We start from the raw sequence: 16899 nt of genomic DNA, 5'->3' as shown, positions 1-16899 counted from the left end.
CGTGTTTGATGGACGCGTGATTATCGAATGTCGATGATCGGAAAAATTGGAGCATTAATTTTTTTCAGAAATCGATAACTATTAGAGCAGATAGATCGTTGTAGATACTATTGTGGCGACAAAAAGGCGGTCAATTTGAGCGCAATAGCGCGCACGGGAAGTCATAGAGAAGCCATATCAGGTCACATAATCACAACGATGAGCTATTCAATTACCGCGTCATAAACTACGCGCATGATGGCCGGAAAAACGCTCGACGGATCGTTAATTGCTTTCACGATGAACTGAATTAGATTGCGTGCGACATACTTGAGAGCTTTCGAAGCTGTGCTATATTTCAACGTTGTCCATCCACTCTGTACACGTAGAGTGAGCGACTCAATTACTGTGGGGGTGCCAATTACCGTGCATATATTAATTATACTTATTTTTAAAGTATAATGAATATTACAAATAAGATATTAAATTTTTCATTAAAATCATTTAATGTATATGTTATATATATATATATATATTTTTTTAAATATTCAAACAAAACTTTAACCAAGTGTAACTGCTTTACCAATACCACGTATCCTCAATGTTTAAAGTGTTTGCTGTCCTCACACCGTAATTCGATTAACAACATGTTTATTTAAACTTCACCGACGACAAAAGGATCTCGTGCCGAATCAATTCTTTCGAACGAGCACTTAATCTGCTACAGACCACAAAGGTCCCTTGTCTCTTTCTTACAAGGAATGGTTTAGTTGCGCGGCTTTTATTTGTTAGCACTTTTAAATTACTTCGAGATTAATCGGGAACTTCGTACGACCGCGTTACCCGGGGATGTTTTCCGACTGAATTACGTGGGAATCCTGAATACTTCATTGAAGAATTCCTTTCGGTGGAGCGCGCTCGCCGCTCCCATAACGCAAAACGCGGACGTAATTTGTACGTTTGTTATTTCGTTCACGCGCTACTTGACCTTCTTCCGTCGGCAATCCGTGATTACCGTCTTCGCGGAATCGCGTCGCCCACGAAAAACCGTAACGTTATTGTTACATGGGAAGTCGGCAGGGTCGCGTGAACGCGATCTGACGCGAATAGACAACTGGAACTCGGTAAAATTTATTTCGTTTGCAACTCTCGGAGAAAACGGGGTCACGGATCTCGCTGCCTCTACTATGTTAATTGTCGGTAATCGTGCCTGTTATGGAAAAACTAGACTGTTAAACGGCGTACGTTCGACCGAGGAGAAAGAGCAACTCGGATCGTACTTTCTTCTACTTGTTTTCAACGATATTCGCCTTACAGTCGGTGTACAAAGTATTCGTACACTCTTCAATACCAGGACTACCGAACCAGTCAAAATGATCGGTTCCCAATTTTCTTTTTCACAAATACTGAAATTATAAAAATGTTTTCATCAGTTTTCGAACGAACCTCTTCGTTGAAGCACATGCTAGAATAAAAACGGTATTAGGTTTGAATGGATGCAGTCGAGTTATTATTACAGAGCAATATACATCAGTTGTATTTGTTACTCGGCAGTTCTAGTGTTAAGAACGAACAACTTTCTTAAAATTGCACCAAAGTAATTTTTTGGAGATGTCAGAAGGATTAATTTACTAAGTAATGCGTAAATAATGTATTTTAAACATTGCTCGTGATTCGGAGGAAAAAAGTAGAGGTCACGATTTTGTACGTTTTTTGTCTGTGTCTGTAACGAAAATTTCGAAGGGCTCTTTTGTAGATCACCAAAGTCGAATTCCATACCGAAAAGTCTTATCGAAGAATTAGTAAAACAAATTGATAACGAGATCCAGTGTTTCAGCCGCATTGTTTCGCAGCTCGTCCAGTTGAACGGCCTCCGATGCTTATTGCGTGGTCTTTATTGTCCCCCGGTACTTATATGTCCCCGTCGATATTCCCCTGACGATCGAGAAAAACGGGTAAGATTGATCACGGGCACCGAAAGGAAAGCAGATTAGTGGTTTACCGGGGAGAGTGATCCTCCAAACCGACATCGAGCGTGGGAGGGGGGTTGGGGAGGGGAGGGGAGGGGAGGGGAGGGGCCATGGCACACCAGAGGATACGAAAGGGGCTGATGGAGCCACCGGGAACGCGAGTTGCATTTCAATGGGCCCAGCGCGTACGTAAAAGTGTTTCGTGGATTCCAGCGGGGTAAAAACCCTCGACGATGACCGTTCGGACAGAGAGCCACAAAGGCACCGCCATTTCGTGCGATCCCGGCCATGGTGGTACCGCCTGCGCGCCGCACCCCGCGGAATGCTTGTACACGCCGATTTTTGATTTTGTCGAACGCGGAGGCGTGTCAATAGTCCTGTGCCCCTTATTCATTCTAATAGGTCAGACTTCGAGAATTTTGCATACGTTCCCGGGCAGCTGCTGCGCCCTTTTTTTTTTTACAGACTCACCGTATGCCGCGTTATACAGGGCTGCGCGAAATAATAAGACACTTTACATATTCGTTCAGGGTGATCGGTGACTGGTAGCACAACCGAAAAGGGGACGATTCCACGTAAAAACAAAGACAATTCGAACATGCGTAACAAAACTTTTTCATGCGAGGCTTTGCTTTCGAGAAAATTGAATTCGAATGGTCGTTGAACACTCGTGCTTGGAGAAGTAGAAACGGTTGGTCGTGATCAGACGCTTCGGACGATTCCTGTTTAACAGTTTGTCGACCGGAAGCTTGAAAATCTTTTACAAAATAATTCGAAATCGTATAATTAAGTATCTATCATGGACTTTCAATAATTATAATATAACAGTACGTACATTATAATTATTAACCGTACGCGCGCACACCGAATTTTCCAACGACACGTGTTTCTGGAATTTTTTGGTTTTTACGGTATAATACTATGGGTTTTCCTATTTTTTGGAGGGGCCACATCTTCACACGGATACGGATGAATAGTAAATATTTTTTTTCATTGCATTATTGCATTTTCACAGACAATTTGAAGGGTTAAACATTTCCACTTGAGGGTTACACAACCGGCGTCGTTTCTCCGAAACAAATGCGTGCATTCAGCGAGCAAGCCCGTCCTGTTGTTTGGCCACCGAAGTTACTCCTCCGGGGATCCTTTGAAATTGATCCCGCGGCTTCTTTACCTTACCCGGCGAAGAGGCTTTGAAATCTAGATAAGACCGGGGAAAACGCATAAACGACCGAGCCACTGTTAACCGTGGCCAAGCGACCAGAAAAAGGCGGTGCTTTTTAAAAAGGCGAAACTGTCCCAATGTCCGAAAGCGAATCGCAGGCGTACTCGCTCGGCGGTGGCGCACTGGCACAGGACACAATAGCGAAAAAGGTTTATAGCTCGTAAAACGGGGCCCGTCCTTGCTTGGCCGGGCCCCGGGACTGACCACACGCGGCATCCTGGGAATTTGTTCATTTATTTCGCATTAAACCAGGCCGAATTTTATAGCCGACTAAAGCCCGACGCGACAACAATGTCATTAAGATACCCCCGGATAACAGATTTATCGTGGCGCCGGCCACTTTTCCTGATGCCACCTCTATGTGTTCCATTCCACTTGTTCCTCGACACACTGTTCGTTCCCATACGGCGACGATCGATGCGCGAACAAGTTTAGATTGGATGTTATGGCACACGGCTTTTTGTTGGAATATAAAACGCTTCGGGGGGGGACAATAAACGGCCAGCCGAAAGTGTCGATCCCGGCCGCATAAAGATTCCCTGTCTACGAACATTAGGAGGTTAGGAATAATTATGAATAGACTGCGAAATTAATGTGTCTTTCGGAATTTATAAGAGACAATCAACTCGAACATTTAATAAGACTGCCGCGTCAGACGTATATAGCTGACACAAGTGTTTGGCCATGCTTGAAAGTCAATTTTTATTACAATATATAGTGAAATTTAGTGGGAATATTTTGTTGGAATCTATGAGGAGCAAGAAGATTTCTAATTGTTATAATAAACTTTCTCTTCTCTATCCTTGTATCATTATATAAGTAGGATTGTATCATTATATCTTAGTCAGTATCACTTTGACGTCATATATGTCCGACGTTGTGTGACTTTTATGGGCATTGGTGTGGCTTCGTCGATACATAAACAACGAGTAAAAACACTTAGCAAAGTCAGAGTCAACAATTTGGCCAATAATATTTTTCACTGGGGCAGAACATGATCAACAATATAAAGATTTGATAACTAACCTAGCGAGATGAATAAAATATTACACTTGTTTCGATAGATTTTACAAAGCAAATAAAACAGGATCGAGAAGAGAAGCTTCATTGTCATCGTTCTGTTTTCATTGATAACTTGAATAACGAGTAGCAGGAACATTCCCGAAATACTGAATAATTGTTCCAATGAACAGTCTATGATGCTATTCCGAGTGTGTTCATTACTGTTGGATCAATATCCAATAGGCATTTATAGAATTCACCACGGAACGAATTCGAGATATTTCGGTAAGTTTCTAGCCTATTAACAATCCCCCTGATAGCAGACGGTGATTTAGACATAGGCCATTTTATGGTGTGTATACGTTATACATATAGGCGAACACTTTTACCGCGAATGTATTTTCACAACTATCTAGTAGAGATGACTTTCTATTAAAATACATGTGTAACACGAACGTTTAATGCGTTCATATTTTAGTCTGTGTATTTTGTAATACACAGAATATATATAATAACACACCCAAGAATAGAATAAAGATGGAAGTTTTACACCTTTATATATACTTATAAAAAACTTCCATATCAAGGTCGATTTTTCTTTTCCCTTAACCTCTTCAGGATCGTGAATTTTCTAAAGTTGAAAGAAGAGATATATAATAATTTCTTGGTTGATTAACATAATATATTCTCGCGCTTCCATACAGCTAATATTTTTGTTTCTATCGTTGAGAGATTCTATAGCGAGTACAGCGTTTATTGGCCAGGAGATACTATTCTTTGATCCACGCGACCTTACACTCTTCGGCGACCGAGGTCTCTCGACCTTGCTGGTCCCTTACAGGATAGTTCTGGGACTTTTATCGGCTAGGCTTTTGTGACATATATAGAGTAAACACCGTAGTTCTCCAATAAGCTTTAATCTTGTTGTACCTCGAGTAATTTCAATTTAACAATAAAAAAGAAGCGTACGTGCTAGTGTCCCCGAAGAGGTTAACACACGCGTAGAAAATCGTGACCTATTGTTTCCACGCGGCCGCCATTCAGGCTCGTCGTTTTGCGCCGCGCTTTGCATCGTTCATGAAGAGTCACGCCTTTCTGCTTTCTATAGTCGGCGAACACAAAGAGCCGTGCCACGGGCGAGCGAATAGCCAGAGTTCATTATCACGGAAAAACATGGCCGGCTGTTATGTCGCTCGGAGAAAATCGAAACGACGATTACCGGCGCGAGAGGAAACGCCGGGGACGTTTACGACGGAATGCGCCAATCAATCGACACGTATGAACCTTTATAATTCCCGCGAGGCTCGATCGCGTTTTTTCGAGCACGCGAAATGACAGACCGGAATGGGGATCGTTATGTTCGCCGATATCGCGCCGAGCTATGAAGCAATTGGAGCAGAACGAGTTTCGTCGCATATTTTCATACTATATTTTGAACATTGTGATGCGTTCCACGCTCGTATTCCACTTCTTCGTTTCGCCGTCGATTCTGCTGATTGCGCTACCGACGAATCCGCCAGATTTTTTTTTTTTACAAAATTCTGCGTTTATCTTTAATGAAAATCTGGAACCTACGCATCCGGATACCCGATCAATGATTTCTCCGCCTTTGGATTCACAGCAGAAAAAACGTTGATACGTCGTGCGATTGTGATGTTGCGACGGTGACGTCTTCCATTGCACTGGAACGGATGAATTCAGGTAAAGAAATCACCGTTTAACATTCGTAACTGACCAGATAACCGACGCGTTAATATTCGGTCGACGAAATGGAATTTCAATTGACATAGAAATTAGGGAGAATATTGATTTGGAATTCGATTATAATCTATGTTCTACATGGTTTGTTAGTGTTGTGTTCGTTTATAACTTTCCGTCATTTGTAAACCAAAAATACAATTAAAATCTGTCGAACGATGTAGTGAGGCGACGATGCGTCATTTAGGGGAGTGAACCAGCACATATTTTGGAAAAGAAAAATGTTTGCAATGTTATTGGTGGAATTAATTAACTACGAATTATAAATTGATCGCATTCAGCTTAGAAACTGATCTAAAATAAACTACGGTTTCCTATATACAATTGCAGCTTTTAGGAATTTTTTTCTGTATTGTTTCGAACTCTACAAAATTATTTAAAAAAGAGGCGTATGTATACGTATACCCGATGTCTTGCAATTAATGGGGACAATCTCTATTTTGCATAGAATTCCAAAATCTAGTTATTAAAATAAAATATAGTGTAATATAAAGTGAAATAATGCATCCGGATCTGTAGCAAATACAGTGTTTTCTCGATATATGTCAACAACATTGGTCTTGCCAGTGACATATATCGTCAAGGAGATACTATTATCCTTTCCTCCACGGGAACGTCGTACCCGACCCGTATTATGTTTACACTCCTCGACGTCCGAGGCCTCTCGGGTAGTGGGGATAGTTCTGCGACTTTTATCGGCCAAATATTTGCGACATATATCGAGAAATGATTGTAATTCGAGTTCACATAAGTTTCACTGCAATTCATCGAGTTTCTCGCAAGGGATCGGAAGGGAATGAACAAAATCGTTGTCTCATAGAGATTGTCGCTCGATTGTTTTACGATTGTTCGTGTAACACGATGCTCCATGTTACCTGCGTTTACGCTGGTAGTTAGGAGGAAGCGCAATTGAAGCGTTAGGACAGAAACAAGAGGGATAAGCGTGTACACGTGTTCCGAAGATTGTCAAGTGCTCTCGCGCGTTCGTTAACTACGAAGATAAGGAGACTATACGTAGGTGACACGTGCTACGAAAATACACGGCTAAGGACTACTTCGAGGGAAGCGACAAGATAAAATTAGAAGGAGAGAAAAGCGCGGCGTCGAAACGTTTGTTTTACGGTCCCGCGCGGTTCCACGACATTCGCCGCAATTTTTCTTTCCACGTCCACTTACGGCACCGCGAAACGCTCGAACTCGGTGAACAGAGGGGACCCGCCGACTTCGGCGTATCTAAATTAATAATATCGTTTAGCAACGTCAGATTACTCTGCCAGAAAACATATAAAACAATGTCCATTAAATTTATATGTATCCGCAGGACTCATATAATTCCCCCTTATTAAAATTTAAACGAAATTTGAAATTTTTAACGAAGCAGAACTTTTTTCAAACGCACATACGTTTAATTGAACAATTTTTCAAATATCCGATATTTGTTCTTCGAACAATTTGATGTTTGCAAATCTCCAATAATTATTTCATTCGCTTTTTATATAAAAGCATTTATTTTTTTTTTTTTTTTGAACGTCAGAAATAGTCCTCCAAAGTAAAAGATTTAGAGAATCTTTATTAAATTATTAATATAGAAACACTAATCCGTTTTGTCGCTGCTTGATGTCTGTAATCTTAAAAAACAATATTACAATAGGAAATACGAAAAAAAAAAAAAAAAAAATTCAGTTCAGTTCACATGGGATTATTCTTTACACATACTAATCACTTGTGTCTCACACTAAATAAATGACTTTAAGCCTTGAATATTAACGAAAGATGGAATCATGCTTCGTTGGAAAGTATAAAGAGAAAGAATGACGAATAGAGAAAAAATACCAGACGGATGTGTTTTGTTAAAATTTACACGGAATTATAGAAATTTAGATAAGACCGATACAAATGCAAATATTTCACAGGAACATGACGAAGTAACAAAAGTACCGAGCGCGATGAATTATCCGATAGTTTTGTTACTCGCGGAATTCATTTAGCGAACACGTAGCCGCTTGTACTCCTCGTTATCTTCGTATTTACTTTTTCCGAGGGAACGACGTCTCTGAATGAGTTATCGCGGCGAAGCCTTAAGCCCACTCAATTATCTTAATGAGCAGAAACGCCAATAGCGTACCACGTTTTTAGGGGTACGTCTTTATTTTTAAACCTTTCTCGCGTTGACGAATTTGCGGATGCTAGTCGTCCCGTAAACGGGACGCTCCTAAATGGAGACGTTCTCCGAACCAAATATCTTTCTACGAAAGTTTTGCGTTTTCGTTGCAATTTTACTGTGCGGCGATGTTTTTTAGAATTCAATCTAATTACTTACGATGTTCGCAGTAAGTTATTAGATGTACAGATTAATTCGTGGCTTTGTCTTTGTAAATTTGTTGGTCGTTAACGGACAACTGAAACACGCTCAGGTCTAGAATATAATACATAATCTAGAATATAATTTTCTATGATCCCACTAAAAAATGAATTACATTTCAAAGAAAGTTACAATTCATTAATCCTGGGGGCCACGAATTAATTTGTACACCTAATAAGTACAATGCTGTTTGCACATATCACATCCAACATATGTAAAACTGTTTTTTATTAATAATTAATGATGCAGTATTATTTTTACATACACAATGCGTATCAAGTTCAGTTTTGTAAAATCTCTCAGAATATTTGTTCTTAAATTTATTAGTAGACTGCGGATTTTAATTGCAAGATACACAGGGGCTATATAAGAATTTATTTATTTTTTTCATTAAGAAATTTTCTTTCTAAATTACTATTATAATGCACAGGATACAATACAAGAGTACTTTTAAATTCCATAAATATTTTCACTGTTTTGCATTGGACCTACTCATTTTTATGACAAATGCATGAAGTCCGAAGTTTACTTATTAGTAATCCCGTTTTTGCAACTTCTGGAACCTGTTAAAACAACTAATTCACTTGTGAAGGACTAATAAAACCCTATATCTAAATTTGGAAATAATTTTTGGCTTGAAAGAGTTCAAATATATAGATCTGAAATTTTTTGCTGAATTACTTTTACTGTAGAAGTTTTCTATGCATATTAATGTACATACTAAAATATATTTAATGATCGATGGTAGAACGTTGAAGAAGAAGAGTGAGGAATTTTATTTTTCATGCGATTACGAACCGATGATAGTAGTAGGTACTATACAGTGCGTATGAGAATGCACTCTGTCATTAGGAGTATCATTAGCGGAAGGTGCATTTGTTTTTTATAGGGACGTTTATGCTTCTAACGGTATTTTCGTGAGCAAAAATTGCACAACGTGTCACGTGTTCGACAAATTCGCAGTCGACGGTCTCCGCTGAAAGCTTTCGATTATGCTTGACTATGAGAGACATTTCACTCCGTTCTGCTTGATCAGTCTGGTATTTTACAGTGTATTTAAAATATTTCGCGGCTAATGTTGAGCCTCCATGTTATTCCGCTCATCCTTGTTGCGCGGAAACGTTCGCGCATAAATTGTTAATTAACTTGAGAAATGCAAATGCTTGCGCGCAACTATAAAACTGAAAATAGAAATTACATCACGAAGAAATGTGTACAAAGATCTACCGGCTGTTTAAAATTTCAAAGCAAGACCATTGTTGCGTAGGCGACTTAATAGTTACGGATATTAAAAGATCTGATTAAAAACAGAACACTTATGTATTACTTTAAAAAATTGCGAAATTCAGTGAATGAACTACATTATAACATACATTAACATATATTTCTCAGAAATATATAATTTAAGACTGAAGAATCCAAATGTAAAGAAATTTTGTTGAGGTCATGCAAGACCCCAGTATACTAATTCAGTGTTAATATTGATGTACGAGATATCAGTTCTCGTTGCAGAAAAATTGATATTATTAGAGACTTAGAAATATAGATTTGTATATTTTATATATACTTTCAAGAACTGTTTTCCATTTATTCCCGTCGGGACTTGTAATACAAGAACGTTTTTTGAAAATGTTCTACAGTGCAAATAGAATCTAGAATCTGCAATGGAATCAGTTCCATAGTTTTAAATAGAATCTGTCGAATAGTGCCATAACTCTTTCGGTCCCTCCCTAGAAAGGATCGGAATCTCCGAGATACGACGAATTAGTGAAATCTATGACTAAAAAGGAAAAAAGGGGCAAGGATAGAAATAAAAAAAAGGAACACGGAAATCTCCGTGGCGTCGATCCGTTAAGATTCCAAAGGGCGAAAAACTATTTCTGGTAGTCATGTGCAAACCGCGATGCCACAAAAGTCCCCAACGCGTCGCGTTTCCCTTTCCCGCGTCGGTTAACTTAGATTCCTCGGGCGAACAACCCATCAAAATGATAAACTCCTCTTCTTCCATGAAAGAAAGCTGGGCGAGGCGTCGGTGCATTTATTTTCGTACTCTACTTTCCCCGCGTCTGCTGGATAATAGATCGAAATTCCTGTCCGGAAGCTGCTGGCCGGAAGACGAGGTGTCCTTTCGCGCCAAGTATGGCGCCACCGATCAAGGCACGAATTGTCGGTAAGCAAAGCTGGGTAAAATCACTGCAGTGTGAATTACCGTCTCTGTAGAATAAAAAGTATAGGCGTGAAAAGACTGCAAGATTTATCTTAATTTATTTTAAAAAGATTTATCTTAAGAAGATTTTCTTAAAGCGATAATCAAACCGGCGCACTTAGAACTTGTAGTATCTTACAAATAGAGAATAATATCGAGCTAATAGCTGCTGATTTATAATTCGCGATAACATTGTAAAATAGAATTTAAGACTTACTAATTATAAAAACTTGTGTATTCAATTGAATTGTGTCAGAATTTACTTTATGCTAGCTCGGGATGAGCGTAGGTGGGCCTTCAATGCTTTCCTTGTTTTCCCCTGGTCCACCTTCAGCTTCTTGGTAAGCTCCTTTGAATTACTAACCGAAAAACACAGTTTTCCATCGTCACCTATTTTCCAGGATTTCTAATTGAAATTTTCTTCGGAACTTTTCAAAAGTTCCTTCTCTTAAAATTGATATTTTTTTGCCTGAAATTGGTATTCCTTCGATCGGAGATCCTTTCATTTATTACAGGTATATGGTCTAAGCTTCTCGTGGATCCAGTTGCAGCATTTGTCGTTCGTCAGCGTAGAGGGCGTAAGAAATCTAGTTGTTGTTAACGATGTCGGTATTTCAGATCGTGAGACACGAAACCACATATGGTGATTGGTCTACTCCTATACCTCGGCTGTGATTGGGGCCATTACTGATTTAAAATTCTGAAAAATATACCAAATACAGCTGGTTTGTAGTTTCATTTTTGCTTTTCTTTCGTATAAATATCATAAGAAATCAGCGAGAAAGTAAAAGATAAAGTTTAGGCTTTTTACCTACATATTATCCTTATACGAAGTGGTAGAGATCTTAAATTTTACAGAATAGTGTTTTAGACAAAGAATAAGATTTAGCAGATAAAAAAAAATGAAAAATAACATGGGGGCCGGTTACAGCTAGACCCTTTCATTACAGGAATAATGGCCAAAATATTTCTTTCAAACAGTTGTTTAATGTTCTTGCTGAGAAATGCAAAATTGAAACACACGTTAACCATATTATAAAATTCAATGATTAAAATAATGATAAAATGATGTATTTAAATGGTATTTATACCTGAACTGGTATCAAATATTACTTACATTAATACAAAAGTAAATAATTATTTCAATCGAACGAATGTAAACCAATTTAAGAAATAGCACAGACTTAGTCTGTGGAAATACTCAGAAAACATTTTTCTTTCGAACACTATTTTACCCAGCTCTGTCGGTGAGGTAGGAGGATCGATCAGTTTGCAACGTTGCCGTTTCTAAGGGGCAACCGGTGACGAGGGAGTGGTGGGGGGTTAGTGTGACGATGTATTCGCAAATACTCGGTGACGGTGGTGAGCAACGAGGGTGAGAAAAAAAGCGGTGTCGCGAGAAGGTCGATTTCGCACAGACCTTGTGAACACGTGGCTCATATGTGCATTACACGTTGCGAATTCATACGTCGTTGCACGGTCAACCGGCGTCGCGGTGCGTTTGCTTGCGGTGTACCACGCAATTACGCAATAACGACTGGTCACGATGCGGGACACTTTGTGTGAGGGTTCTCGAGTCTTCGTTCGATCCGGAGCTACCTTGGTGATTGCTCGTGAATGAACCTGTGCGTTCATTTCGCTGATCCACGTTCCTCCATGTATAGTTGTACCGATTCGGTTCCTCGCGGGGAGCCGCAGGACCTTCGGTTTCACGAGAGCAGACCTTTGTGTTTAAGGTTACCAGCATGACCGTCTGGCCACGAAGAAGGTTCCGCATCACACCGCTACGAGCGTTTGCGGCGTTCGTCCTGATGGTAGTGTTGTTCTGGTACAGTCTCAGTCGGCAAGAGGAGCCCAAGCAACCGTGCAGCGTGCCGGAGGAATATACCGAGAAGCTACACGAGCTTGCTTACAGGTCCATATGGTTCGATATGTACTGGCTGTAGATAACTTCTTATCGGATTTCTGCTATATCAGCCTACTTTAGCAACCTTGAAGTAATTCGACGAATCATGTTGAAAATTAGCATTGCTTGCATTGTCTGTTACGAACGAATATTTCCACTTCTTTAGTAGAGACCTTCTCCGATTCTTACTTATAAATAGCCTGAAACTTTTCTCTCGGACTACATTCTGATGCTCCTGAATGAGACATGTAAATTAAACCGGTTTTATGATTCAGTACAACCAACTCATTTGGCGTTCGAAGTATGTACTCAATACGCTTTTACCACACGCGCAAGTCGTTGGTACTAATACAAGGTTACATATTGCAACGTCCTACATTTATTTCCTTAATTTCCTTAATTTTTAATCATCGAATTGAATATCTTATGTTACCGTAACGGAAAATACACGATATAAATGGTACGTTTTGGTCGCGAAAGTTTTGGCACACATCGGGACGGTACTCTATAATCAACAGAATCGCACAATTCCAGCCAAGCAATTAAAAGTGAAACTTTCATTTTGTAAAAGATTTCTCCCAAATCGAGTTTCACCGAGCGCGTTTAACTGTAACAGTCTGGTTCTACTAGGGCTCACCTGGTGTTGGCCAAACTAGGGATCGTGCACTTTCTGTGCCTCGGTGGACTTTGGGGTCAAGTTCGCATCGGCCGGGCCCTACCTTGGGTAAGGAAAGTCGAGCTATGCTTGGTGGACACGTTACGTGACGACGTTTTGATCACGAAAGCATTCCGCGAAGTTGGACTTAGCGCCACGTACATGCACGCTGCTGGCGTTTACCGTATACAGGAGAACGATGCCACCGATGACGCTCCCAAGGTGGAGGTTGTTGTCTTCGAGGAGGACGCAGTTGTAAGTGTTTGTTTATATTCTTTACACATCATCCTTAACACTAGATTTACGGAGCACTAAAAATTACTATTTTACATTACTTCATAAAAATAACATAAATTCATCTATCAAAATTTGCTGTCACATTTTTAATAATATATACCCGAAGAAATGAATTTGCTAAATAATTCCCCATGGATGATTTTAATTTTAATCTTTAAAATTAAAAATATTAGAACCCGTCATTTTGACGTGTACCGCAAATGTAGTGTTAATCGAATTTGTCTCTGGCTTTTCTCTGTGAGTTTTGTAGATACATGCCTGACACTATTGTCTGCTAGTTTTTTTGCTTGCTTTTTACAAATTTCTGTTATAAAATGATTTTGTTAGAGGAAAAATAACAAATTCATCCTGTCACGGTTTGTTGAACTAAAGTACGCTTGTTAAAGTGTGAACATAATATAGGAACCTACAAACAAAAATGTTTGCAATTACAGTTTTCCTTTCGCAACGATTTCACATATTTCTTCATCTCACATATTTCCTACCACAAATTTCTACCGCTGCCTTACACAATTTCTAAACTGACAACTTTCCCACTGACACTTATCTGCGAATTAAATAGCGTCTTCGTATACTGCGACATATCTGTAACACGGTTAGAGGATTGGGAAACCCCGATTTGAAATATCGCATGAAGCATAGGGTGTCGCTGTTACAGAAGTGAGTTCTGTCAAAATGGTGGACAGACAGTTTCTGTTTTTACATTCATTGGAATTTTGAGTCTGAGAAAAGAATATTTATTCATGATCTTGCAAAATATTTACAAAATATTTCGTTTCCCATTTGATATAAGACATAAGTGTTCTTTTAATTCTTGTTTGTAATATTTTATACAAAGTTGATATAATGAAATTATTCTTTACTGTTTTTATGTTTTACTGAAGTTTTATTGAAACATGATGTTTGGTGAATGCGTCTAGACTGTGTGTTCCTTAAACATTTCACGACGTCCAACGACAGCTTGCTCTATGCAAACGATTCCCCCCCCCCCGAATTTTAATACTTTCGTGACCTATCCAGCAAATTTAACGCTGCAGTACTATCCGTTACGAGTTATAAATTTGGCGTCCCGTTGCGAACATTTTGCGCGATTCACGAGGTATGTTTTACATGTGTCACATAACTAGGACAACCGAAAGTTGCTCGCTGGCATTGCGTTCGGTAGTAAACCGGTGAACTTTCCTTTATTAACGTTTCGTGACTTTATTGCTGCGCAACATTTGCAAGAGTGTCTTGTCAACGATAAGAGCTGGAAGATAGGGAACATAAAATGTACGAATACGGAAACTATTTGAAAAATCGTTAAAAAATTGGCGCATACTCTTCTATCGACTAACAGTCACATTTATGTGGAAAAAAATATTGTTAGGAACATGACTCAATACAGTACTCATTTAAATGCGAAGAACATTATTAAACGAATGCTTTCGTTTTCTCTCTTTAGCATTAGAGACTGTTTTAATATAAATCTATGTTTTGTAAGTCTATGGGATCATTGGTTCGGATAATCGAGGTTCTACTGAATCGTGAATTGTATAAGCAAATATGCTCCGAATTATGTCATGTTTGGTCTCATTTTAATCAGAAAAGTGTCGCGAATATGTCGATGAACATTTCATAAAGAAGTAATTAGAATTGAGATAGTTTTGTGTTAGAATAATGAAATCAGACAAATCTCGAATATCTCGTGTCTCACTTCAATCCGAAGACACACGATTTGAATAACTTCATATTCCCCGATTTCTTTAACAGATTTGATTGGAAATTTTGTACTCGTTCCAGACACAAATGGTAAGGAGAGTCGGTTGGACAAGAAGAGTGCTGCCTCCGGACTGCGAGTTCTCCCCAAGTTTGCAATGCTTCCCGCCACAGCTTGTGATTCCTCCCTTACCGGCGAAACAATTTGGCGGTCGATTAATGCCCGTACCAAGGGAGGGTATCGAGCTTCAGAAATATCATTACCCTTACGACTGGTGGCTCGAGCTGAAACCCACTGAATGCACCGAGACGCAAGAAACAAACGCGTAGTACTTGATCTCGTTGTAGCAAGGATTCGCGGTGGATGAATAATCGGATAGGTGCCGAATGATGTTCCCTTGGACGAACCGTCTCTGCTGCGAAATCGTGTTCCCAAACTGCTTCCATTTCCAACGTTCAACCATTGCTTTAAATCATTGAAACTGTTTCAATGGATTTCAACTTGAATAACGTGTTTTTGTAAATTATAGGAAGGTACCCACTTGTAGAATTCAACTTGATTTCAAATTGAAAATTTCAAGTCACAAAGAGGTTAAAGGATTCTGCTCCGACCAACTAGGAGACGCGGAAGTATGAGAATATAACAAATCATCATCAGTGAAAGTTCGAATTTCCATTTTTAGAAGCTTTCGAATATTTCTGTTCTTCCAGTAATTAAATATAGTCAGTGTTATCACGTGTCAGTCGCGGGTTTTAATAACATAGATGGTCTTTCAGACAAACATGTGTCGCTTTAATGAAAGTACGATAGGGTATACTGTACGAGGTGTCTCTATTTTCGGACACCAGGTTGATCTCCCAACGCCATTACCGTCAGCATGAGAATCTCTTGATATATGGCTATATAAGATTCATTATAAATTAATTACTATTGCTTACGTAGCTGAAAAGTTAATTTGAAAACTGCCAAAATGGCAGTGAAGGCATTTTTGAAAAATAATATAAGGTTAGCGAAAATGAATTTATCGACTGACCGTTTTATAGCAAAGTATTTAGGCAAGAGCCTCGTTTTTATGCTCCTCTTTTTATGCGAGAACATCAATTCTAAAAGAAAGTTTCTATAATTTTGTGTAACAGCAATATTTTTAGTATATTTTATATATTCATGGAAAACTTAAAAGTCACGTTTATTATAACATAAATTACGTATACTGGTTTTTAAGTTGACAATGAAGCTACTTTTCTTTTGATTATGGATTCGTGTTGTTTGCCAATTAAGGAAGAAATATGTTGGCGTCTGTGTAAGATTATTATCTTACACTTTCATTTCAAGGAAACTACTCGAATGAACGATCACAAATGACTATAATCTGATGGTCCACATCTTGTATTTTAGAAACTGGAAACAGTTTCGTCTATGTTCTGTAAGATGTGTTGCAATACATTGGGTTCACTGTTTGAAAAATATCATAACAATTTCATTAAACATTGGTCCTATACTTCTTCTGAATTTTGTTTCGAAATAATTTAATTATTACTACTTGTCTTTGTTATAACATCGACTGTTATATTGAGACACAAGTCAATCATTTTGTGTATGATATTGTTGAATGAAAGAATTTTTGTAACCATTTATTCAACATGTTTGCTACTACTTGTTTGATCGCGTTATTTTAAAAATATTATACTAAAAAATGTAGAATTACAATTAATATAATGAATTTTAACGTTTCAGTCTTTGTTGCATTCAATAAATTATTTCGATTTTGTGAAATCTTTATGTTTGCTAACAGTTCGTTTAAATTTGTAAATAGTGTCTCGTCCTGAATTGTTGTCATGAA

General features: G+C 38.7%; 1 protein-coding gene across 1 annotated transcript; it reads left to right on the top strand.

Annotated features, from left to right (window-relative positions):
* The first annotated feature begins 11811 nt into the window (after positions 1-11811).
* Positions 11812-16031, top strand: LOC143353698 (uncharacterized). The gene is made up of 4 exons (XM_076787204.1): positions 11812-12127; positions 12239-12417; positions 13039-13318; positions 15143-16031. Exons 2-4 carry the CDS (start codon positions 12248-12250, stop codon positions 15386-15388), a joined length of 696 nt encoding a protein of 231 aa, XP_076643319.1. The 5' UTR covers positions 11812-12127; positions 12239-12247; the 3' UTR covers positions 15389-16031.
* The last annotated feature ends 868 nt before the right edge of the window (positions 16032-16899 follow it).

Source organism: Halictus rubicundus, chromosome 4 (assembly GCF_050948215.1).
Source record: "Halictus rubicundus isolate RS-2024b chromosome 4, iyHalRubi1_principal, whole genome shotgun sequence".
Taxonomy (NCBI): domain Eukaryota; kingdom Metazoa; phylum Arthropoda; class Insecta; order Hymenoptera; family Halictidae; genus Halictus; species Halictus rubicundus.
The sequence above is the reverse complement of the archived record's forward strand: the minus strand, read 5'-3'. Positions and strand labels throughout refer to the sequence as shown.

Coding starts and splice junctions, on each gene's coding strand:
- LOC143353698 (XM_076787204.1), top strand. CDS start 12,248: ATGACCGTCTGGCCACGAAGAAGGTTCCGCATCACACCGCTACGAGCG. Junction 12,418..13,038: donor CTACACGAGCTTGCTTACAG/GTCCATATGGTT, acceptor TGGTTCTACTAG/GGCTCACCTGGTGTTGGCCA. Junction 13,319..15,142: donor TCTTCGAGGAGGACGCAGTT/GTAAGTGTTTGT, acceptor TACTCGTTCCAG/ACACAAATGGTAAGGAGAGT.